The sequence below is a fragment of the Hibiscus syriacus genome, unplaced genomic scaffold (genome assembly GCF_006381635.1).
Source record: "Hibiscus syriacus cultivar Baekdansim isolate YM2019G1 unplaced genomic scaffold, ASM638163v2 tig00110017_pilon, whole genome shotgun sequence".
Classification (NCBI taxonomy): Eukaryota; Viridiplantae; Streptophyta; class Magnoliopsida; order Malvales; family Malvaceae; genus Hibiscus; species Hibiscus syriacus.
The window spans coordinates 755,178-781,223 of record NW_024062565.1 but is presented as its reverse complement, the minus strand read 5'-3'; the positions used below and the strand labels follow the sequence as shown (position 1 = coordinate 781,223).

Sequence of the window (26,046 nt, the reverse complement as noted above, 5' to 3'; positions counted from 1 at the left end):
ATGACGAGGAGAATTTCAAGGCCACCATTTTGTCGTCTCATTGTCTCCTTGATGTTCTTCATCTTCATCTGCTTCATTTTCCATCGATTTTCCGACAATCCAAACACCCAATCTATTGTCGTCTCCAAACTTGTAAGAAAATTCCTTCTAACATGTGAGAAATTTCTGTTTTTAATATTTTTAATGGTTTTTTGGATTTTTTTCATTAGGATTCGGACAAGAAAACTCTGCTGCGAGCAGCACTGATGAAAGCATCGATGCCCGATAGAACAGTAATTCTGACTGTCGTTAACGGAACTTGGGCGAAACCGGGATCGATCCTCGATGTCTTCCTCGAAAGCTTCCAAGTCGGAGTAGGAACGGAACATCTCTTGAACCATCTTCTCGTCATCGCCGAAGATAGCCGATCATTCGAGAACTGCAAGTCCAAGCATCCCCATTGTTTCGAACTCGAAAACTCGACGAAGAAACTCGCCGAGAAACCACCGGGAACACAAGGGAGCCTCATGTTTAGTCAGACGAGATTGATGTTGCTAACCCGAGTTATCGAATTCGGTTACAATGTCGTCTTCACTGTAAGTTTCAGACAATTCGCAGACCATGTTTGCTTCAATGCAGGCTTGCTTGACAGTGGTTAATGGTTGCAGAATGCAGATGTGATGTGGCTGAGGAATCCGTTGAGTAAACTCGTGGCTAATTTCGATTTATCGATCGGATGCGGGCTTTATCCGATCGATGCTAAAACATTCGGGATCGAAGGAGATGGAGGATTCTTTCATCTCAAGGCAAACGCAAGGACTATTGAATTCATCAGAATATGTAACATGAACAGAGTTCTGTACCCTGATTCCGAACACCAATCCCTCTGCAAAATCTCTGAAAAACAGGAGTACGTCGGCCTCATCGGAGTCGAGGAGAATTTCGGCAGTCTTTGCCTGCCGTGTGATCTGAATCAGAAACTTACGGTACAAGCAAACTGCTGTGACGACATTGATAGCAAGATCCATGATATGAAGCTTGTGCTCAATGACTGGAGGAACTTCGTACATCTGTCGTCGAATAATGTTAGCTCGAACCGGTCATCGGTATCGTGGAGGGCTCCGGTGAAATGCTTCTCGTGATTTCTCTTCTCGGAGAGTCACTGGAACAGATACTACCGTCGTGTAAACCGTCGACGATCATCGTCCTATGACATTGCCTCGGTTTTGTGAGCTCGAATGTTGAATGTTTTTTACATCACATGAAATCGCAATGTTATTAATCAAATATATAAAAAAGAATAAATTCGCTTAAAAAACTGTATATTAACTTGTTTATTTATTGATAATATTTTTAAAAAATATATTAAAATAAACTTGTACATATACCAATGTAAATTTGTCTTATTTATATGTATTAAGATAATTAAAAAATGTACCTAATTAATATGAATATGTGTTTAATTTTAGGTATCCAAAAAATGAAATATATAAATATGTATTTTTTTATAATTATTAGTATCCGATCTATTAATCGATTAATCTGGATCGAATATTACAGAGGCGATGGTGACGCTCTCAACCCATTTTGATACATTCACAAATATCATTCGAACCACAAACCTTACTTAAGAGATCTAATGTCTTATCACACTAGATCAACTGATTGTTAGTAAGCATGTGTTTATATCTATTATCATGATAGTGAGAGATGTGCATAGTGTATGTACATTTTCACGAACATGTTCGCGGATGCAAAACAAACATGTTTACGAACACTAAACGAATCGAGTCTCAACACACAAATACTAAACGAATAAAGTTTGAACCAAAAATATAAGGGTAAATTATGTTTTTAGTTCCTAAACTATTAGTTTTGATTCGCTTTACTATTTAAACTTTCAATTCTTTCAAAATCATACCTAAAGTTTAGTTTTTGTTTCATTTTAGTATCTCAATGTCCCATGTAGCACCTTTTCTATGGGGTAAATTATATCACTCATCACTAAACTATCTTCTTAATCCTATTTTGATTACTAAAGTTTAAATATTTTTAATTTAATTACTTAACTTTCAAATTACTCATTCTCATAATATAATCAATCTAACTTTCAATTTTTTATTGTATATTAATAAAATAATAATAATAAATTTTATACCATAAAAATTATTAATAAAATAAATTAAAGTGATTAAAATAGAAATAATTTAAAAGTTAAGTAGTTAAATTAAAAAATTTTAAACTTTAACACCAAAATAAGAGTTTAAAAATAATTGAGTGATAAATGATACTAAACTGAAATAAAAATTAAATGTTAAATATGATTTTAAAAGCACTAAAAGTTTAGATACTAAAATAAGTTAAAATTAATAAATTTGATACTAAACGTGCAATTTACCCTAAAATAAGATAGGCGCAAAAGGCTTTACCTCTCGTCGGAACCGGTTGACCAATCGTTCTTTGGGTTCGTTTTCATCCAGACTTAAAATTTTATTTTAGCTTATGTTAGCATGATTTTTAAAATTTTAATGACGAAAATAAATTATTAATTGAAAATATAAAAAATATATTTAAAATATATTTTGTGCATCCCTGACCTGAACATTGTAACCTGATTTGAAGAACAGGTGTTTGCATATGCAAGGGAAGGGCATATGACAGATGGGAGTTCAGTAGATACCGATGGAGATTGGTGATCATCTTGAGGCGACGATGAAAGGTGAGTTTTTTTGGGTTAATGGGATGTGAGTGAGAGGTTGTTCAGAGGTACGGCGGCGGTGATGAGTGATGACGATGGTAGCGTAGGCGAAAGGAAGGAGATGAAGTTTGAAAGAGAGAGCCAAGTGGCCATTTTGAGTCCTTTTTTCCAGTTTGTGGATAAGGGAGTTTAATTGACATTTTCTTTTCTGGTTTTATAGTACAAGAAAGGTTAAATTGGTTGATCGTTGGGCTTTATGCCACTTGGGTCTCAAATTGGATAAAGAATGTTTTGTTGATCCAGCTGGGTCATTGACTCATTTACGATTATAGCATCAGTCAACTTAATCTGATCTGAAAATATATATTATCGCTCGAAATTTGAATTGAATTGAGTTTAGGGATGATTTCACACGATTTAAATTGGACCCGATTTTTAATATAAAACTTGAACCTAAATATTGAGATATAAAAAATATTATTTTCATTCAATAAAAATAGGGATCTAATCGAGACAAAATGTATATAGAATTATTAGTACAAGTATCCCTAATTATATAAGATAACTTTTTATTATTTTTCAGATCAAATCAACTATTTTTCGCTCTAAACTCAAACCTAAATATATTATTTAAAAAACCCGTGTCCATCCTAGTGTTACCTTCAAGTTTAGATACGACCACTAGAAAAAAAAACCTATCACTATAGAGGTTATCTCGCATGATAAAAATAATATCAAATCAATTTGTTAATATGTCACATCAGAATTTCATCACCTCTATTAATAATTGTTAATATCGAATAACAATTTGTTATAAATCAATAAAGTTAATGATCATTTCATTAGTTTTCAAACAACAATGTAAAAATAAATACTTAGTGAAATATAAGCGACTATTTATATAGTTTACCCTAAAAAAATAATTTTTATTTTATTTTTTATTAATCTAGGGTAAGTATAAGGCATTATATGTTCATAAACAACTCTGCACCATTTGACATTAAACACTCACACCCTTTGACATTCCTGATGCTCGAATCCGATACATTATAAAATAACAACAATTCATCCACCATTGAAGTAGCTCGGTTCGTGTCCTAAAAAAATTATAATAAAAGAAGTATATTAAATTATATTTAAATTATTCCCTAACTACTCCATTTAATAATATTTAGATTATGATAGTTGATAAGGCATTTTTTTATTTTAATTTTTTATGATTATTTGATGAATAAAAACAAATAAATGAGATTTATAGTATAAAATCGAAGGATCTGTAAAAGACAAAATATATTTAATTTAATAATATTAATTTTAATCATTAAAGCTTCATGGGTTAGTATTTTACAAAGGCACATCATATGGTACACTCCAAATAATGGAAAGGAATTTTTTAATGAGCATAATCTCAATACGTATCTTTTAATTTAAAAAAAAAGATGAAGATAAGATACTTAATTTTTTTTAATTATAAGAATTCTTTATTAAATTTATTGATTATCGAAAATTAATTAATTAATTTAAAAATAATAAATTAATTATTTTTAAAAATTAATAATAAATTGTATGTAACTAACAAAATTAAAATAATAATAATAAATTTAACCCTAAACTTTTATATTATTTTTATTTAACTTTAATTCTAAAAAAATTAATATTTTAATCTTCTACCAATTTAGTCCACTTTCTATTAATTTAATAACATTAATAAATATATACGAACCGAAAGATCTTAGTGATAAAAATTTTGTTATTATTTCTTGAGGTCTATAATTCAAGTACCATAAATGTTAGGGATATGAACGTTCAATGTCAAATGATTAAGAGTCATCTTTGAATAAATAGTATCTTGTACTCAGGGACGGAGCCAAGATTAGATATAGACAAGGGACAAAATATTAAACTTTTTAAGAAAAATACAATGATTTATTATGTATTTAAACTTAAAATTCAGAAGATAATGTCTAATTTGTATAATATTAAAACTTATAATGACCTAAATTGTTATTAGAATTTAGATTAAAAAAATTGAGAACATTAATTATCATTCTTTATTTCGTCTCATACTTGATTAAATATTTAATAAATAATATTAATAAATAAATTTAAAAAACTAAAAAGAATCCATCCATTTCTCCATCTTTTATAACCATCTCCTCTCCGTCCTTTCAATTCTATTTGATCAAAAAAACAAGATGGGATTCTAAATAAATTTATATTATCTTTTTAAGTCAGTGATGATTTTATAACTTTTTATAATTATGAGACTTAACAAAAAGAATATCACTTTTGTTAAACATGATGCAGTCCAAAATTCTGTCTAGTCATATTTCCAATTCTATTTTTTAGAGTTAGGATGAATTTTAAAAAAATATAAAATTTAAGGGATAAATTTATTATTGGGTAAAATGCATAAATGGTCCTTCGACTATAGGAATTTACTTTGTTAAGTCCTCGATAATTAAAAGTTATAAAATGGTTCTCCGCTAATAGAGCGTTGTTTTATTGAGTCCCTCTACTATTAAAATTTACAAAACGATCACCAATTATATATTCTAACCTTGTCTATTTTGTTAAAAAAATGATGGTCGTCTAAGCTGAACTTTAACACGCTGACTAGGATATGATAGTCGTTTGAGATTCTAGTATCAGATTTTATCATATCTCAGTAAACAAGTTAACGTCCAACTCAGACATTGTTATTTTTTTTAATGAAAATGACCATTTTGGAATAAATTAATAGTTAGGTGACTATTTTATAACTTTTAATAGTCAGAGGACTCAACAAAATAATACTCTATAATCAGAGGACCGTTTTGTAACTTTTGATAATTGAGAGATAAAAAGCAATTCCATATAGTTAGGGGATCATTTGTGTACTTTAGCCTTTATCATTATACTAATTTTTATTAATGTTACGGAAGACATAAATTTGTTATCTTTTTAAGTCAGTGATCATTTTATAATATGTTATGGTCATGAGACTTAACGAAATATTATTCTATAGACAGAGGACTAACTTATGTATTTTAGCCTAAAATAGGACACAAGCCATCGTCTTCTATAATAATGCAAATTTTGAGCACACCATAGACCAGCATTCTCACAATGTCGAACAACAAGCTAGAAGGCAAAGTAGCCATCATCACCGGCGGAGAAAGCGGCATCGGCAAAGCCACCGCCTACCTTTTCGCCGATCACGGTGCTCAAGTCGTGATCGCTGGCATCAAGACGAACTTGGCCAACAGGTAGCCGCCTCAATCGGTTCCAAAAACTGCAGCTACATTCACTGTGACGTCGCCGATGAAGAGCAAGTGAAAGCGATGGTGGAATGGACCGTCCAGCATCACGGCCGACTCGACATCATGTTCAGCAACGCCGGGATGATCCGTGCCACCAAGGCCACCACCAACTCCAACCAGAACATCCTCGATATCGACTTCGTAGCCTTCGATCGGCTCTTCGCCGTCAACGTCCGTGGCATGGCCGCATGCGTTAAACACGCGGCCCGTGCCATGGTCAATAAAAAATAAGAGGAAGCATCATCTGTACGGCGAGTGTCTGCGCCAGTAGCGGCGGCGACATGGATGTTGATTACTATATGTCGAAGCATTCGGTGCTGGGATTAGTAAGGTCGGCGACCAAGCAGCTGGGGCCGTATGAGATAAGGGTGAGCAGGATATCGCCGTTCGTGGTGGCGACGCCGTTAATGTGTAACCTCACGGGACGTAAACCGGAGTAAACTGAGAAGATTTTCGAAGGGCTGACGAAGTTGAAAGGGGTGGCGGTTAAAGAGAAGCACGTGGCTGATGCAGTGCTGTTTCTTGCCTCCGGTGATTCAGAGGTGGTCAGTGGCCATGACATGGTGGTGGACCCGGCTTTTTGGTCAAATAGTTTGATTTGTGGCGGGTCCGACTAAATCGTCGACAAAATATTCTGCCTTTTACTTCTTTGTTTTGATTATATGATTTGGCATGTGTGTGTTTCTTTCATCTTTTGTATCGATGTGGGAGTGTATTTTTCATTTTAATATCAAGAGTGTAATGGTAGAATAAAAGACCATGAATCTAAGAATTTTAATCATAAGAATAAAATATTTTTTACATTATAAATTCAATTAAACAATTAATTTATAGAAAATGATTCTTTTTATGAATGGAAATTGAAAAAAATTGAAAATAGTATAAATAAAATAAATTTAATAACATTGTGACATAATTAAATATAATACAATAGGTTATTTAAACTCAAAAATTTTATAATAAATATTATAATAAATAAATCATATATATATATATATCATTATCTCTCTAATTTAGTTATTATTATTATTGTTGCATATTTAAAGCAAAGTCTTAGTTTTAGGGGTTGTTTGTTTGGCTCTGAATGGAATCATTCAGCGCTGAATGCTGAACCGTTCATCATTCATCGTGTTTGTTTCTGACCTCTGAATGAAGATTGTGCTGAATGATTAAGCAAGACAGTGTTGAATGATTCAACATTAAAGTACATTCTGAATGATTCATAATCATTATCAAACAACATGTCACATTCAGAGTTAATTCATACAGAGCATCTGAATCATTCAGGTCATTGAATCATTCAGCGCTTAATCATTCTGAAGTAAACAAACAGTCCCTTACTCTCATTTTTTTTCTTGCACCGATGTTCGATATTCAATGTTTTCTTATATTATCATATCACATCTTTATCTTTTTTATTTTTTTATATTTTTTTTAATGATTTTATCTTTATAATATAGTTTTCTCTGTATTTATGATATGTTTTCAATCGATTGTTATTTTCGTTTATCATTTTGTCAATAGTTGGGTTTGATATCATAGCTTTTGGACCTTCAAATTGGATTTGGATACACGACTTGCGTTCGCCGATAGTTTTCTTACGTCGTTTGATTCGATTTACAATAGTTCGATCCCATTTTGTGATTCGTTTGTCGATATGGTCAAATCTATTCGTATTATACCTTTTATTCAAATTAATTTGTTTCATCTTTAAATATTTTCCTTATATGATCATTGTGTAATATTAGATGACTAATTTATTGTGTTAATAATTATAAGAAAATATATTTATTAAGATTTTAATTTACAGTTATAATTGTAAACTTTTATTATAAGTTAAATATTTTTTCTATTTTTAATTTAAATTAACAACTTCTATCGTGTAAAATAATCATAATCTCTCTAACTGTTTTCTAAGGAGGTCAACAAGACAGGTAAGATAAGTTGATGTCTCCACTCTCCCTATTGAAACATGTCGCAACGGGCAACCGACCCTTCAAGGGAAAGACATATTAGTTACGATGATAGTCTTTTTTTTAAGGTTTTGAAGAAAAAGATATGAGTAGTCACCAATAATTTTTTAAGGTGCGATTGAAATACTTAAAATTAGGTATTTTTAATAAAATATTTTATTTTATAAAAAATAACAACTTTTAGTATACAAAATTAAAAAATCAGCTTCGGGAGTTCATTATGTAGGCAATTTTTAAAAAGGATATTGATTTACCAAAGCTAATAACGACAATCCCAGACATTAGTGGAAGCTTCATTATCGACCCCAATAAATGAACATTGCCTTAATGATTCAAAAATTATGATGCAGTGTTTTGAAGAAAAATGTTGATTTACTTCAAGAATTACCAATGATCACCCCCGGGCTTTTATGAAGAAGATACATTGTTAATTTCCTAATAAATTAACATTGCCTTATTTTTGAAATCGAAATGCAACCAAATAATTTATTATTGAACCTAATTATGCTAAGTGGGTTAATTAAGGCTTCCCCTAACTTAGAGTGTCGAATTATGAAATTAAAGGGACTAGAGGACTAAAATTAAAATTTATAGGCTCTAATATTAATCTTAATCATGTTTTAACAAATTATTGAATCGAATAATCAAAATGAAGCCTCAGGCATTAAGGCGAGGACCAAATTGATTAATCTCTAAATTAAGAGACTAAAGTGAGATTAAGCCTAAAATGGAGGCTCTAATATTAATCCTAATTGATTTTAACCAATTATTGAATCAAATAATCGAAATGGGCCCTTTGACATTAAGACGAGGGCCAAATCGAATATTTCCTAAATTAAGGGACTAAAGTGAAATTAATCCTAAAATGGAGGCTCTAATATTAATCATAATTGAGTTTAATCAATTATTGAATTGAATAATTGAAATGGACCCTCGAACATTAAAGCGAGGGCCAAATCGAATATTCCCCAAATTTAAAAGTTCAAGGACTAGTCTTGAAGAATTCTAAATTTAGGGAGTAAATCATAAGATATCTAAATATAATGGTACTAAAATGTTAGGATTAAAAAAGGCAATAAATTAAAACAAAATCGAATTAAACTACGTATACATAATAATAACAACTAAATTAAAATAAATGCAAATGACAGGCCCAAATTAGAAGCATAAGTATAGAGTGACTAAAATATAAAAATGTCAAGGTAAAACGATCTAAATATAATTTTCCTCTTTTTTAACCTAGGGAAAATAACATATTTAATACCCTAATTCGAAGCTAAATAACAAATAAAGCTAATCAAATGACCATCTTGCAAAAACATGGTAAGATTTCAGCGACTAAAAGCTACTTTTCTAAAGCTTTCATTTAGGTCCTCTAACTTTTAAAACTGTAATATAGTCCTCTAACATTTATTCCGTTTGCAATATGGTCCATGACGTTACACTGCCGTTAGTACATTTGCAATATGGTCACTAAACTTTTCAGACACTTGCATTTAGATCCCCAAACTTTTAAAACTTACAACACAATCCTCAATTTCATTCTAAACCCCAAATTCCTTTTCGATCTCAAATTTTCTTTAAAAAATAAATATGAAAATTTTATCTTAAATATTGCTATATCATAGTCTTATAAAATCAAAGCTTATAGATATAACCTACAAAACTTATTATAAGAGAAATAAAAGAGAATAAACTTTAGAAATTCATATACTAAATAAAAAACCATGAAATTCCTTCCAAATAAAGTCAATAAGTTAATGAATAAAATAACAATTTCAGTATGATAATCCCTAATAATTAATTAAGGATTATAGATCTTTATACTTAATGCGTACATGTTCACAATTAATTAAGGATTATAAAATTTTAGCATGTACCTATTTGATTTGAAATATGCTACTCTTTGTACGTGTAAGTATGATAATCCTGAATAATTAATTAAGGATTATAGATCTTTATACTTAATGCTTACATGTTCATATTTGACTTGCACGTTTATGTATGTGAACCTCATAAAATAGTATAGAATAAATGTTATATTATTGAATTTTATAAGCTAAACGTCCAGATTGCTTTTGTGTGCATGTTACAAGCTTCTTTATCCGCGATAGATATCAACATTAATGGAAGAGTCTCAATGAATCATTCGAGTACGATAAATGATTACTTAAGTGGGCATATAAATATTGAAATATTTTAGTTAAGTTTGTAAATTTATTTGTATATTTGTTTTCTTTCAAAAGTAAAGGAGCTTCATTTTTTTTATAAACAATTTTTTAACTTGAAAAATTTACGGATGTTGAACATATTTCATCATATTTCATTCAACGGGTTAGTGTCTGGTTCAAACGACCATTACTTTTTTAATATAAAGAGACAAGTTCATACAAATAATAATGTGATTATTATGTAACTTTTAATAGTCGAAGACTTGATAAAACAAAACTCTTAAGACATCATTTTGTAACTTTTAATAGTTGGTGAGACTTTATAAAATAATATAATGTAATTAAAGATCATTTATATATTTTAAGCATTTGTTAATTGACTTGTAAACTAGAAGTATTTTATATAAACAAACACGATAAAATAAGTAAATGCACCTTGAATAGATCTATCTCGTTTGATGAAAGAACTTTTCTAAAGTAAAATCGAGATCGAAAAGGAATTTCGGGTTTATAATGAAATTGAGGATTGTGTTGCAAGTTTTAAAAGTTGGGAGACCTAAATGAAAGCTCCTGAAAAGTTCAGTGACCATATTGCAAATGTACTAACGGCAGTGTAACGTCGGGACCATATTACAAACGGAATAAATGTTGGAGGTTGTATTGCAAGTTTTAAAAGTTGGGGACCTAAATGAAAGCTTTAGAAAAGTTCAGTGACCATTACTATACTTTACCCTTTAGTTAATTATAATTAGTTTAATGTTAAATATATAAATACGTTATAATAAATAAATTTTATATTTATTAATTTTTAATTATATAAGAATAATCTTAAATGTATATTAAATAAATAATTAATGTTTGAGTCAATACAAAGTTGGTCATTTTTATTTTTGTTTCATTTTTATAAACGTATGGTCACTCGATTCAAAATAGTTAATGTGATCATTTACCCTAAACGATCGTTAAAGGTTTAATTATTTGATAACGGAGCATGTTAATAAAATGTTTTAATTTTTATTTTAATCCTTAAATTTTAGATAAAATTTAATTATGAACTTTTTTTTTTTATAAAACTAAAGCATTTTAGGACAAGTATACAATTATCTCTTCTGCAACTCTTCCTCACCAACTTTTTCCTTCATATAAAGATTCAAACTCAAAACCTTATTTAAACGATATCAAATTATTTACTATTTAAATAAATATCGATTGTTCGTAAATGGGGACTGGGGATTTAAACATGTATTTAGTACGTATAAATGTTGTGTCCAAGGCAAAAGTGAAGGCATCACGAATAGAAAGAAAATAGTATAAATTGGGTAAAAATTTTAATTAATTCATATGGCATGTAAACTATGTATTTAGTCACCAATAGATTAATGTGCTTGTGTTCTGGTCATACTATTATTTTTTTTAAATCATACATATCGTTATATTATGATTTTGTTTTGGTCACTGAATACAACAATTTTTTTATTTTTTTATGATGATGTAATATTATCTTACGATGATACATCAACATCATTATTAAGTTTTTAACAAAAGATAATATATATGAAACAAAAATGTAGTGTTAATTATGATTTTGAAATAATTATATGATTAAAAAGGAGCCGCAAGAATAGATAAATGACTAAATGTATAATTTACCTTAAATAATATTGTTTTAGGTATTATTCCCATAATATTACCAATTAAGTTTCCGTTTAACAAGACTGTTTCTCTGGGCTATAAATAAACAAAAGAAGAGGACCGAGTTAGACAAGAGTCAAAACCCAGTCGTCATCCACTGGAAATCTGCAAAGCAAAACCCTTTTGAGAGGTGATGGAGGAGATAGACAGACCCACATTGCGAGTCACCAACATCCCCCAAACAACCGTAGCCAAAGACCTCTTAGAGTTCTTCGAATCCACGCTCGGCCCCGCAACCGTATTCACCGTCGAAATCTCCACCGACCGCCACAACTGGAAGTCCCGTGGCTTCGGCAGGGTCCAGTTCGCCACTCTCGAAGCCAAGTCCCAAGCCTTCCTTCTCTCCCACCGTGACCGCCTCGTCTTCAAGTCCCATTCCCTTAAACTCTCTCGAACCTATGACGATATCATCCCCAGGCCGATCAGGGCTGACTACCGGCTCGATGACGGCCTTCTCAATGTGGGTTTTATGGCTAACGACGATTGCTTCCGTGTTTTGGAGCGGTGGGAGGGCGTGAGAGGTTGGATCATGCCTGAGAGGAGGAGACTGGAATTTTGGGTTTGGACCGATGCGGAGTGTTACAAGCTTGATGTTTTGTTCGATGATGTTTTCGAGACTGTTGGGTGCGGCTTCAATGGTTCTGCATGCACTGCTCTTCTCTTGAGGGTATGCTTTTTCCGTCATCGATTGAACTGTTTTACACTATTGAATGGTTGAACTTGGAACATTTGCTTGTCAAGTATGCAATTTTGAGCTTATTAATGTGTAGTATAATGTGTCGATGTTGTGAACGTTAAGTGATTTGTTTCCTAAAAATAACTATGTTTGTAAATTGTGGATGCGGTTGCCGTGTCGTGGTTATCTTGAGAAGCGTTACGATGCTAATGATACCGCTACACTGCGATATGGCTGCAATTTAGTACTATGACTATTGTTCTTTTAATCGAGAACTGAAACGACAGACCTTTAAGGGGATTGATGATTTTTTGTATTTTAGGTCTCACCCTTTTAGTTTCTCTCAAAGTGTAGCATTCTGTACTAGTTGTGTGGATTAAGGTCTGTAGTTATACATTTGGGCATAGACTATGGAAGAACCCTCAAAGATGATATCCTGGATTTTCCTATGATATAAAGATTTATTGATCTTGTTAAATAATGGCACATATTATGTGTTCTCTCCATTTTTACATTTAGTTCACATCCAAAACACGTGTGCATTGTTGTAGTTCCGGAGGACGAAATGTTGTGTGGCATGTTCTAGAGCTAAGTTAAACTAAAGAAGTTTCAAGTAATGACCTTGATAATGTCGCTTTTACTTGCGATAAGAATAGTATTTATAGACGTATTGTTTTCATCATGGAGTTGATTGATTTGGTAATTGCATGCAAGGAATTGTCCCATATGATGAGATGTAATATACTGCCGGGGTACATATGTGGGAAACTATTAATTGTATTAGTTGCGTGGAAACTATTAATTGTATTGATCACGTTAAACTATTAATTGTTTCCAGGTTAGGTATGCTCCGAGGATATATCAGAAAGTATCTGGGCCAAATGTAGCTTCAAAATTCAAATCTGATCGTTATCATATATGCAAGGAGGATTTTGATTTTCTTTGGGTTCGGACAACAGATTTTTCAAGGATAAAATCAATTGGACAATCAACTTCGTTTTATTGGGAATTTAATGCAGGATTAACGGTTTCCGATTTGTCAACATATTTCCCATGTTATAGAGAAGACATTAAATGTCCATCTTTTGAGACCGGGGAGGAAGTCTCTTTGCCACCTGAAATTGTTCCGCTTGTAAAGTTCCCATCAGATTCGAAGTTAGCATATGAAATAATTTTTCAGCTCAACTCCCTTGTTCAAACCCAAAAAATCAGCATTGCTTCAGTAGACGCTGATCTGATCGGTATCCTCAGTTATTTGCCAGTTGAAACTGCTGTAACGATTCTGCAGCAGCTTCGCAAGCTACAGTCTCCTTGTTATAATCCTGTGTCATTTGTGAAAGCAAAATTATCTACGGGAAAAAACTACCAAAGTCCTTTGTCTTTATCTGAAAGGTTAAAAAATCACAATGTCATGAGTTGTCATAGAGCCCTAGTTACACCTACAAAGATTTATTGCTTGGGTCCTGAACTCGAAGCGGCTAATTATGTTGTAAAGAACTTCGCAGAGTATGCTTCAGATTTTATGAGAGTCACTTTTGTTGAAGAAGATTGGAGTAAGCTTTCTGCAAATGCCATTTCTACTGGCGTGCAGCTAGGTTTTTTTGCGAGACCATTCAGAACTAAAATATATGACAGGATATTGTCTGTTCTTCAGGATGGAATTGTTATTGCAGATAAGCGATTTGAGTTTCTGGCATTTTCGGCTAGTCAGCTTCGATCAAATTCGGTCTGGATGTTTGCATCTAATGACAAGGTTAAAGCAGAAGATATTAGAGAATGGATGGGATGCTTCAAAAAGATACGCAGCATATCTAAGTGTGCTTCAAGGATGGGCCAATTGTTTAGTTCATCTAAGCCAACTCTTGTTGTCCCTGAGCAGGATGTGGAGATTATTGATGATATTAAAGTCAACACCGATGGCATTGATTATTGCTTCTCTGATGGTATCGGGAAAATTTCTCTGTCTTTCGCCAGACAAGTTGTTGAGAAGTGTGGATTGGATCACATTCCATCAGCATTTCAAATAAGATATGGTGGTTACAAAGGTGTCGTTGCTGTTGACCGCAACTCCTTTTGGAAGATGTCTCTGCGTAATAGTATGCTGAAGTTTGAATCTAACGTCAGGATGCTTAATGTCACCAAATGGAGTGAGTCCATGCCTTGCTTCTTGAATCGTGAAATCGTTACACTCTTGTCCACCTTGGGCATCGAGGATGAAGTTTTCGAGAGAATGCAACAGGAACAGCTGTGTCTGCTGGGAAAAATGCTGACAAATAGAGAAGCAGCTTTGGATGCATTACAAAGTTTAAGTGGAGTTAATTCCAAGAACATTCTGGTCGAAATGCTTCAAGTTTATGAGCCAAATGTCCAACCTTACCTCTCAATGATGCTTCAAGCACATTACGAGAGTCTACTTTCTGATTTAAAAGGCAGGTGCCGTATATTTGTTCCAAAGGGACGAATCTTAATTGGATGTTTGGACGAAACTGGTACACTGAATTATGGTCAAGTTTATCTCTGTGTAAAAATGAGAAAAGCAGAACTAGAATGTGCAGACCAAAGTTTCTTCCGTAAGGTGGATGAGGAAACAGCTATAGTGGTCGGGAAGGTGGTTGTCACGAAAAATCCTTGTCTTCACCCGGGTGATGTCCGAGTCCTCGAGGCTGTTTACGAACCCCAACTAGAAGAGAAGGGTTTGGTCAACTGCCTTGTCTTCCCCAAGAAAGGAGAAAGGTATTATTGGCACACAGTTTATGCTAACTCTCGGTTTCCTATTCTTCATGGAAAAGTCAACATTCTCTCCTATATGAAACCGTTGCTGCCTCGTGTTTGTTCTTGTCATTTCTCATCTCAAGGCAGCTTATGAGATTTTGTGTTGGCTTTTGCTGTTATTTGATATCGGATCTTAAATGGATTGTTGTGGTTAACACCTACAGTTTAATCTTGCAGGCCACATCCGAATGAATGCTCGGGCGGTGATCTTGATGGGGATCAGTTTTTCATAAGCTGGGACAAAGACCTCATCCCGTGTCAAACCGATCCCCCAATGGACTACACGGGACAAAGACCTCGAATAATGGACCATGAGGTAACCTTGAAGGTAATTTGAACCCGACCTGAATTTCTGATGCGATGAAACTAGAAAAGGTTTGCATTTAGTTATATTTTATTTTCATCTTCATCCTTTTCTAAAATTTGCAGGAAATTCAAAAGTTTTTCGTTGATTACATGATTAATGATACTTTGGGTGCAATTTCTACTGCACATTTAGTGCATGCTGATCGAGAACCTGACAAAGCCCGCAGTGAAAACTGTCTAGCATTGGCTACTCTTCACTCCATGGCTGTTGATTTTGCCAAGACAGGAGCACCTGCCGAGATGCCTCGTGCTCTTAAACCAAGGGAGTTTCCGGACTTCATGCAGAGGGAAAACAAACCCATGTATACTTCCTCTGGCGTACTAGGGAAACTGTACCGTGCTACAATCAAATCAACCGTGCAAGCAAGGTCAAAGTTTTTCTGGACAAAGGTGATGGCCGAAGCAGCTTACGATCATGAGCTTGAAGTGAATGGTTTTGAGTTATTCCTATCAGTTGCAAGGACTCATAAAGAAATGTATGAAGAGAGAATGAGCTTATTGATGAGCTATTATGAGGTAGAGTATGAGGATGAAATCCTGACAGGCAATGTGCACAACAAAGCGCAGTTTTTGCAGCGAGATAACAGGCGATATGGAGAAATGAAGGAACGTATCGTGCTGTCTGCCAAGGACCTGCAGAAAGAAGCGAAACAATGGTTTAAGAATAGCTGCTGCAAGGCCGATGAGCATCAGAAACTTGCCTCGGCATGGTATCACGTGACTTACCACCCAAATTACTTCCAGGAAAGGACGAATTCCTTGAGCTTTCCATGGATTGTCGGAGACATTCTGCTGAGCATAAAATCTCGGAATAGGTTTCTTAATAGCCGAGAAATTCAGAGAAACCGTCCGGAATTCGTTAATGTGTACGTAAAGTCCCCAAGAAGGCCTACCGCATCAGGTGATGAATCCTTGGAGACTTGATCAATGACCAAATCCAACATTCTCCTGTGAATGTAAACTGCTGTCTCACCAATTTGTAGGTGTTTTAACTGTTCTCTACCGGTGGTAAATTTATATCACCCTTTTTCTTCTTTTACCATCTTACTTATATTGCCCTTACAGTTCTTGTTTACGAACATCGACTCTCAATAGATTTTGGTAGTATCTCGGATGATCTCTTTTCTGAATCGCAACCTTTAGTCCACCGGCCATCTGAGTCAGTTTGATTTCAAATTTTCCTTGGTGTTTCTTCATGGTAGCTTGCAGATTCAATAAACTTACGGCTTGGTCGAATTCATGGGGAAAATATGTTACCCTATCTCCGGCATGTACCGGAGTGCCACCGGGCAATAAGTCATCAACCATGGCATGCTTGGAGTCCCACGCCACTGGTGGATAAAGCCTCATTGATTCATAAAGGGATGCTTTCAATTATCTTACTGCCATGATGAAGCTCGTGGTCATATCTCTTATCACTTCCTTGTTACTGGATATTATCAGCCCCGGTAAGAGATCTTTTTGACGAGATTCTCTGTTTTTGTCAGTCTCTCTTCTTGTCATGAATGATTCCCTCAACGTGTGCAATGACATCCTCTACTGTATCCTTGAGCTGTTTCTGCGATCCGGCCCCGACCCATTTCTTAACCTTCCAAACCAAGAACAATGCAGCATCACGCTTGACTGATATCTCTGACGCCGCATTGAAAGTCTTGTTGCGAGGTAAAACTGGTTGAGAAGATCCAAACAACATCAATCCACCCTTAAGACATTGTAGATCATATTGAAGGCAAGTCCTTATAATTTATGCTACATTTAATACATTTTTTTATCAAAATAATGTTCAATGTATGCATATTTAAGCTGAAACACAATATTCCCAACCACATTAAAAATCTCAGGGGGCAATGATTCACATCTAACCCACAATGTGAAATCACATTCCAATATTACATAAGAAGAATCCATCAAAACAGCACTATTAAAGCAAGTGGTATTACAATCTCACAGAACTCGTGGAGAAAACATTGTAAGCAGGGTATTTCGGCATGCTAGTCAAGTTCATTACATATTCGAGTGGCCTATGCGAACTTCAACTCGGTGCCATGAAGTGTTCAGAATACCTCTTAGGTTCCAAATATCCTGCACGTTTTCGGGTTGGACATTTGCACCCGAGCTTCAAGTTTATGAGCCATGTCCAACCTACCTCTCAATGATGCTTCAAGCACATTACGAGAGTCTACTTTCTGATTTAAAAGGCAGGTGCCGTATATTTGTTCCAAATGGACGAATCTTAATTGGATGTTTGGACGAAACTGGTACACTGAATTATGGTCAAGTTTATCTCTGTGTAAAAAGAGAAAAGCAGACTAGAATGTGCAGACCAAAGTTTCTTCCGTAAGGTGGATGAGAAACAGCTATAGTGGTCGGGAAGGTGGTTGTCACGAAAATCCTTGTCTTCACCCGGGTGATGTCCGAGTCCTCGAGGCTGTTTACGAAGCCCAACTAGAAGAGAAGGGTTTGGTCAACTGCCTTGTCTTCCCCAAGAAAGAGAAAGGTATTATTGGCACACAGTTTATGCTAACTCTCGGTTCCTATTCTTCATGGAAAGTCAACATTCTCTCCTATATGAAACCGTTGCTGCCTCGTGTTTGTTCTTGTCATTTCTCATCTCAAGGCAGCTTATGAGATTTTGTGTTGGCTTTTGCTGTTATTTGATATCGGATCTTAAATGGATTGTTGTGGTTAACACCTACAGTTTAATCTTGCAGGCCACATCCGAATGAATGCTCGGTGGCGGTGATCTTGATGGGGATCAGTTTTCATAAGCTGGGACAAAGACCTCATCCCGTGTCAAACCGATCCCCCAATGGACTACACGGGACAAAGACCTCGAATAATGGACCATGAGGTAACCTTGAAGGTAATTTGAACCCGACCTGAATTTCTGATGCGATGAAACTAGAAAGGTTTGCATTTAGTTATATTTTTTTTTCATCTCATCCTTTTCTAAAATTTGCAGGAAATTCAAAAGTTTTTCGTTGATTACATGATTAATGATACTTTGGGTGCAATTTCTACTGCACATTTAGTGCATGCTGATCGAGAACCTGACAAAGCCCCGCAGTGAAAACTGTCTAGCATTGGCTACTCTTCACTCCATGGCTGTTGATTTTGCCAAGACAGGAGCACCTGCCGAGATGCCTCGTGCTCTTAAACCAAGGGAGTTTCCGGACTTCATGCAGAGGGAAAACAAACCCATGTATACTTCCTCTGGCGTACTAGGGAAACTGTACCGTGCTACAATCAAATCAACCGTGCAAGCAAGGTCAAAGTTTTTCTGGCAAAGGATGGCCGAAGCAGCTTACGATCATGAGCTTGAAGTGAATGGTTTTGAGTTATTCCTATCAGTTGCAAGGACTCATAAAGAAATGTATGAAGAGAGAATGAGCTTATTGATGAGCTATTATGTAGAGTATGAGGATGAAATCCTGACAGGCAATGTGCACAACAAAGCGCAGTTTTTTGCAGCGAGATAACAGGCGATATGGAGAAATGAAGGAACGTATCGTGCTGTCTGCCAAGGACCTGCAGAAAGAAGCGAAACATGGTTTAAGAATAGCTGCTGCAAGGCCGATGAGCATCAGAAACTTGCCTCGGCATGGTATCACGTGACTTACCACCCAAATTACTTCCAGGAAAGGACGAATTCCTTGAGCTTTCCATGGATTGTCGGAGACATTCTGCTGAGCATAAAATCTCGGAATAGGTTTCTTAATAGCCGAGAAATTCAGAGAAACCGTCCGGAATTCGTTAATGTGTACGTAAAGTCCCCAAGAAGGCCTACCGCATCAGGTGATGAATCCTTGGAGACTTGATCAATGACCAAATCCAACATTCTCCTGTGAATGTAAACTGCTGTCTCACCAATTTGTAGGTGTTTTAACTGTTCTCTACCGGTGGTAAATTTATATCACCCTTTTTCTTCTTTTACCATCTTACTTATATTGCCCTTACAGTTCTTGTTTACGAACATCGACTCTCAATAGATTTTGGTAGTATCTCGGATGATCTCTTTTCTGAATCGCAACCTTTAGTCCACCGGCCATTGAGTCAGTTTGATTTCAAATTTTCCTTGGTGTTTCTTCATGGTAGCTTGCAGATTCAATAAACTTACGGCTTGGTCGAATTCATGGGGAAATATGTTACCCTATCTCCGGCATTACCGGAGTGCCACCGGGCAATAAGTCATCAACCATGGCATGCTTGGAGTCCCACGCCACTGGTGGATAAAGCCTCATTGATTCATAAAGGGATGCTTTCAATTATCGAAGTCCCTTCAATGATTCTTAATCTGACAAGCTTTTGTCCATAATGTCTCTCTTTCACAAGCTCTTGCTCTGTAAATGGATGGCAGGAAAGCAACCACATGAGCCATGTCATTACAGCCGAAGTTATATCCCTTGCTGCCATGATGAAGCTCGTGGTCATATCTCTCATCACTTCCTTGTTACTGGATATTATCAGCCCCGGTAAGAGATCTTTTTGACGAGATTCTCTCTGTTTTTGTCAGTCTCTCTTCTTGTCATGAATGATTCCCTCAACGTGTGCAATGACATCCTCTACTGTATCCTTGAGCTGTTTCTGCGATCCGGCCCCGACCCATTTCTTAACCTTCCAAACCAAGAACAATGCAGCATCACGCTTGACTGATATCTCTGACGCCGCATTGAAAGTCTTGTTGCGAGGTAAAACTGGTTGAGAAGATCCAAACAACATCAATCCACCCTTAAGACATTGTAGATCATATTGAAGGCAAGTCCTTATAATTTATGCTACATTTAATACATTTTTTTATCAAAATAATGTTCAATGTATGCATATTTAAGCTGAAACACAATATTCCCAACCACATTAAAAATCTCAGGGGGCAATGATTCACATCTATCCCACAATGTGAAATCACATTCCAATATTACATAAGAAGAATCCATCAAAACAGCACTATTAAAGCAAGTGGTATTACAATCTCACAGAACTCATGGAGAAAACAGAGTAAGCAGGGTATTTCGGCATGCTAGTCAAGTTCATTACATATTGAGTGGCCTATGCGAACTTCAACTCGGTGCCATGAAGTGTTCAGAATACCTCTTAGGTTCCAAATATCCTGCACGTTTTCGGGTTGGACATTTGCACCCGAATCCACCTGCGAACCGACAAAAAGAAAATTATTTTTGACTGTAAAAGAGCTACCGATACAATGGATAGGCAGTCGATAGGAGGAACCGAACAGTACTATGTCATACCATAAGTAAGTTCCTAGGGTTCTTATATCAAACAAATTCCATGAACATATGATGGATCACACATGTTTACGAGGACCGTGAGTAGAAAATATAACCGATGATCGAATAATAGTTGGTGCACTCTGCATTCTAACATGGTAAAAACGAAACAACAACGTATCGCTTTGGCAACGATCTGAGTACTGTGTGATATCAACTGTGATCTCAAAAACCACCCATGCCCATTTGTCACTGCTTTCGTGATCTGATATGTCAATCCCGGTTTTCTGAAATCTTGAGGCTTCTAACCAGGTTTTGCCACATCAATAGACAATCTCTCTCTCGATTCCTCGGCCCCCTCAGACGCTGCATATCCACTAATTGTTATCTGCATAACATTTGACAGCATGCAGTCCAAGTAACTTTGAGTAGCATTCAAATCGCAGGGGAACCACGTTTAATAAATCCACCTGCGGAGTTAAAAAACCCTACTACTGGTGTGTTCGAATTGGACAATTATCTCGAGTATAAACAAGAAATAACGTTTGTAAAAGTGGGAATAATTCTAAACTCAAGCAAGCCAAGTGAAACATGACTGAGTGAAGGCTAGTCAATCCCATAATGGCAGGACTATAATCAGGTTTACACACACTTGCACCTATATAAACTGATGATTGCATAGAGAACAAACCTTTCAGGGTTTAATCGACTGCACGTCTTCTAAAGAACAAATCACAGACTGTCAACCAGGAAAGAAACTAATATTAATCGGGACAGTCGAGCAAATTCAGTTTGTAAAAGAAAATTTCTGGCGCAAGTTCAGACTAAGTTGATCAAAATCTAGTAAAACCTGAATCGGGAAATCCATTTGTGGCCGCCTGGTAGACCAGTCGATGTTATCCCAATCGACGGATGGTGGAAACATCTTGTAATCCTTTTGCATGAAGAAGCCCTGTGAGGTAGTAAATGGAACTCAATCAGATAACAATGCGGAAAATGATAAATCGATTTAACATAAAGATAAAACATCCATGCAACCTGGCATTCTTCTGCTATTATGTTGATAGAATCGAGCCACTTGACAGAACGTGCACCTATAACGCCGGGCAAAATTACTCTCAACTGATAACCGTGATCCCTGTTGAGAGGCTTTAGCATGAAAAACGAAACAATTCTTCATCAACTCAAGGCATTGAAATGTCGATGATCACGAAGTCCAGGCAAAAGTATACTGTAGAAAGCAAGTTTCCCTTACCTCTCCATTCATCTCATAAGCAAGTAAAACATCTGCTTCGGGGTTGGTGGCTTGACTAAGTGGAATTGATGCCTTGTATGGGCCTCCATTCTCCTCCTACATTTATTTAAAAAATGAAGCCATGTTCTCATATTGAAAGAAAGAAAAAAGTCATCTAACAGCAGAAAATTCGACAACGAAATTCAATAGGCGAACTTACTACCTTACACTTATCAATGCTCACAAATTCGACGTGCTTTCCACCAGACAGAGTGCTACTTGTCAACTTTGGTATCCCAACGAGCTCAAGTACATCAGCCAGTTTGGCACCACCGCAGACAGCTGAAAGGCCAGAAATACGATATAAAGTCGAATATAACAGCACATCTATAATGACAATTTGAGATGTGGTTATGTATACTAAATTTACAGAACAGCATGAACATATACATAGATTTAAAGGGGGAAATCAATAGAAATCCTAAGGAAATAAGCAGACTCTAATTCATTCATGATTCTGCACACAGACGTGAAGAGCACACATGCACACACGAGAAATATAAGTTCGGAAAACTAATTGCAAGTCGGAGATCAACAAAACCAACCATTCCCTATGGCAGAAACATCCCAGCCAACTCCTCTCACTTTTTGGGTTCTGCTCATGGCAGTCCTCCTATTACGTGCACACTGAATAAGACATCAAAGCCAGATCAGTGAACAAATGCGACAATTGCAGTGCCATATAAATCAGCAGAAAATACATTGACGAAACTTACCTGTAAATGGCGGTCACGTCTATCTCCATTCTTCATTGCTTTTTGATAGCTCTTCCCAATTCCACATAAAACTACAGAATTCGATCCTCCTACAAATGGCGGGAATGAAACTGTTCAGTTCCGAGTCAACTCACTCGCTTTCCTTTCGCCACTCATTCGCTGCCGGACCTTCGCGCCTGGTGCCGTCTCGCGGCCGCGTCAGTCTTGATAACGCTAAACTCGGTAAGCTTCGAGTCTTAGCCATGGCCGCCAAAAGGAGTCCGAAGCGTCTCAAATACTCTGCTCCTCGATTGTCCAAGGTCTAATTTCTTCTCGATTTGATAATATTGGTGCAAAGTTAAGTGCAAAAGAAAAATAAAATAAAATGAAATTGGCAGGTGGATGATTTGGTTTACGTGCAAGTTGATCCATCAGGAACAGAGAACTGGAAACTCAAACCTGTAATTGAACTTTTAAACCAGGGAGCTGTTGGTGTTATTCCAACTGATACAGTGTAAGAGCTCTTTGATTATTATTGCTTTTTCATTTTTGTTTATGGAAGCGGAAATCATGTTTGGATGTAAATTTTAATCAGTTGCTATCAGGTATTTAAATCGCAGTTGCAATTGCAGTTTCAACCGCGTTGTGTTTATTATGATTGCAGACATAACTGCACAATTGCAGTGATTGCGCGATTCGCGATCATGCAATAATGGTATCGGTTGACACACTATCATTTGACAGCGGACGTTATTTAAATCCCTGATTGCTATATTTGAATGTGTTACAGTTTAGTATTTCTAGGCATGTCTTTTTTTACTTGAAGCAATTAGAAAAAAAAAATGAAAATTAAGGATCAAACTAGAACTTACTGCTTCTTTTGAAGTTTCTTAATTTGAATTTGATGTCCATATCCAGGTATGCCATAGTTTGTCATTTGAAAAGCCATTCAGCCATCGAACGTCTTCGTAGGTAGGTTTCAGGTAGAGAATTTCCCTTTTTGTACTAATTTTTTAGGTTTAGATATTGCCCTAAATTCAATCTTTAGCTGATAAAAGCTGTTGTATGTTCTCTTATTGCAGAATAAAAAATATTGAACCTTCCAAGGTAAATTTGAGTACTTTATAAATATGATAGTAACTTTGAGTTATTCTCTATTGATTAATAGCTTTTGGGTGAAAGAGAAGTATCGATTTTTTCATGCATATAACTTTTGCTATGTCATGTTGTTTTACTATTTATGGCTTTTATGCAGCCACTTAGCATCTTATGCCGCTCTCTTCGAGACATTGACACTTATACAACGGGGTTCCCTTGTGGTGATGGCCAAGGTCATGCAAATATATTTCGAGCTGTTAAGCAATGCTTGCCTGGGCCTGTAAGAATTCTCTTTGTCCTATTCTTTATTATGGTTAGCAGAAGGAACCTTAAGTACCCATCTGTGGCATTACAGAGCTAGAATAGAAGCAATGGTTTGTTATTTGCTGATAACACAAGGGGTAATAAATGAAAACATCATAGTGAAATTTCGATCAGAAACTTCAATGACTGTATGACCGTTTTGGCTAAATCTGTTTACCTTGCACGTCTGCATGCTAGATTGCAGGGACATGAAGTGGAATATTTATTTGAGCAATATGTTCCACAACATTTTTTTCTGAATATGTTTTTAATTTGCAACAAAATTTCTGTGGAAACAGTATACTTTCATCTTAACTGCAAGCAAAGAGTTGCCAAAACAGTGTGTGAGGTATGGCACTACAACAGCAAAATATGCTGCAAGGAAAAATGTTGGTGTTCGTATGCCAAATGATGCTATATGTCTAGCAATATTAGAAAAGATGGACGCACCTTTAATATCCACAAGGTTGGTTTCAAGTGTATGTTGATGCTGCAAACATTAATGGACTTGCCCTTTTCGTAGTGGATAAGCCAAACGAATTATTCAGCTCCTGCTTTTGTATTCCTTGTGTTCTGTATGACTTCCTTTTTGGATAATTACAGAATTTTATTACCCAAAGTAGAAAAATCTGCTACAGTACAACATATACAAACATAGTTAAAGACATGCTCTTTATGATTTTATACTTAAGTTCTTGTTCCCTTTTGCCAGTGTCAAGTGGCCGAAAGAAAACGAGTGGATGATAGACCCAGTTGTGATAGCTGATATATATGGACCAGAGGTACGAGTCTCCCTGGTTCAGTTAATCTTTCAGAGTTAAAATTTCACCTTGAGCTACGGCAGTAGCTTTTACATTCCCAACAAATTACACTCGGAATCGCTTTTTAATGGGCGACCTAGAATATTTTACTTTTGATTGTTAATATCAAGTTCATATGTCATATGTCATTCAAATATAATTTGGAGAAGTGAAATTAAATTATATATTTTGTTTCATATCACTTGTTGCTTAGGCCTTATCTGCTGCTACTCAACAGTTTGCCCTCCGAATCTTTTGGTTTAAAGGAGAACGGATACTCAGAGTTGTACTTGAAACTTCCATTAGTATTATTTTGCATAAGTTTTCCTCACATTTGAGCTGTATTTCCATTTCAGGGTCTTGATTTTGTCGTTGACAGTGGTGTAAGAGTTGCCGATCCTTCTACTGTTGTCGACATGATTGGGGCTTCTCCGAAAATTGTACGGCTCGGAAAGGTAATTATATATGTAATGCAATTCTCTATGTTTACATGAGTGCTTCAAGGCAATGTGCCTAAGCTTTGCATGGCATCTATGAGCTTTACATGAGTGTTATATCTTATATGAATGATGCTCAGGGACCCAAATTACACTGGATGGATGTGGAAGACGATAATGAATCCGATTTCTCAGCGGACGAACTCATCCCGTCAGCCACCTAGGACTCTTTCTCTTTGAAGGCTGACAGTAAATAGAGGAACATGGTTCGTTTCGAAGTCGAATCGGTACAGTTCCACGAAAGATATAAATGGAAATGTTCATCTTTGGTAACTGAGGTCAAGCAATGGTATTGTATGTGTATAGGCTCTTTTTAACAATTCTGTTTTGAACATTCTATCCATCCTTCTGTAACATTTTCTGAACTGTTTAGGAATATTGGTGAGAATGTCATTATCACTTAATTTTTAGGGTAAACTACACATTTAGTACCAAAACTATCAATTTTGGTCCGTTTTAATACTAAACTTTCAAAAAATTTAAGACTATATCTAATGTTTAGTTT

At 35.4% G+C, this 26,046-nt stretch overlaps 3 protein-coding genes and 2 pseudogenes across 3 annotated transcripts; 4 read left to right on the top strand and 1 right to left on the bottom strand.

The window, feature by feature from the left end:
- LOC120212959 (uncharacterized protein At4g15970-like) lies at positions 1-1,121 on the top strand. The gene is made up of 3 exons (XM_039211126.1): positions 1-132; positions 210-575; positions 648-1,121. The coding sequence occupies exons 1-3, from the start codon at positions 1-3 to the stop codon at positions 1,119-1,121; spliced, it is 972 nt and encodes a 323-aa protein (XP_039067057.1).
- A 4,637-nt stretch (positions 1,122-5,758) lies between these two features.
- LOC120212958 lies at positions 5,759-6,596 on the top strand (annotated as a pseudogene).
- Positions 6,597-11,902: 5,306 nt separating this feature from the next.
- Positions 11,903-19,642, top strand: LOC120212878 (RNA-dependent RNA polymerase 2-like). The gene is given in 8 exon segments (XM_039211066.1): positions 11,903-12,482; positions 13,330-15,224; positions 15,441-15,591; positions 15,693-16,443; positions 18,593-18,690; positions 18,692-18,903; positions 19,091-19,173; positions 19,176-19,642. Coding segments are annotated over 8 exon segments (3,996 nt in total). The 5' UTR covers positions 11,903-11,948; the 3' UTR covers positions 19,448-19,642.
- A 1,274-nt stretch (positions 19,643-20,916) lies between these two features.
- LOC120212957 lies at positions 20,917-22,900 on the bottom strand (annotated as a pseudogene).
- A 41-nt stretch (positions 22,901-22,941) lies between these two features.
- LOC120212874 (uncharacterized protein YciO-like) lies at positions 22,942-25,857 on the top strand. The gene is made up of 9 exons (XM_039211063.1): positions 22,942-23,163; positions 23,242-23,357; positions 23,762-23,815; positions 23,926-23,950; positions 24,099-24,221; positions 24,544-24,710; positions 24,957-25,026; positions 25,401-25,499; positions 25,622-25,857. Exons 1-9 carry the CDS (start codon positions 22,960-22,962, stop codon positions 25,703-25,705), a joined length of 942 nt encoding a protein of 313 aa, XP_039066994.1. The 5' UTR covers positions 22,942-22,959; the 3' UTR covers positions 25,706-25,857.
- Positions 25,858-26,046: the final 189 nt, after the last annotated feature.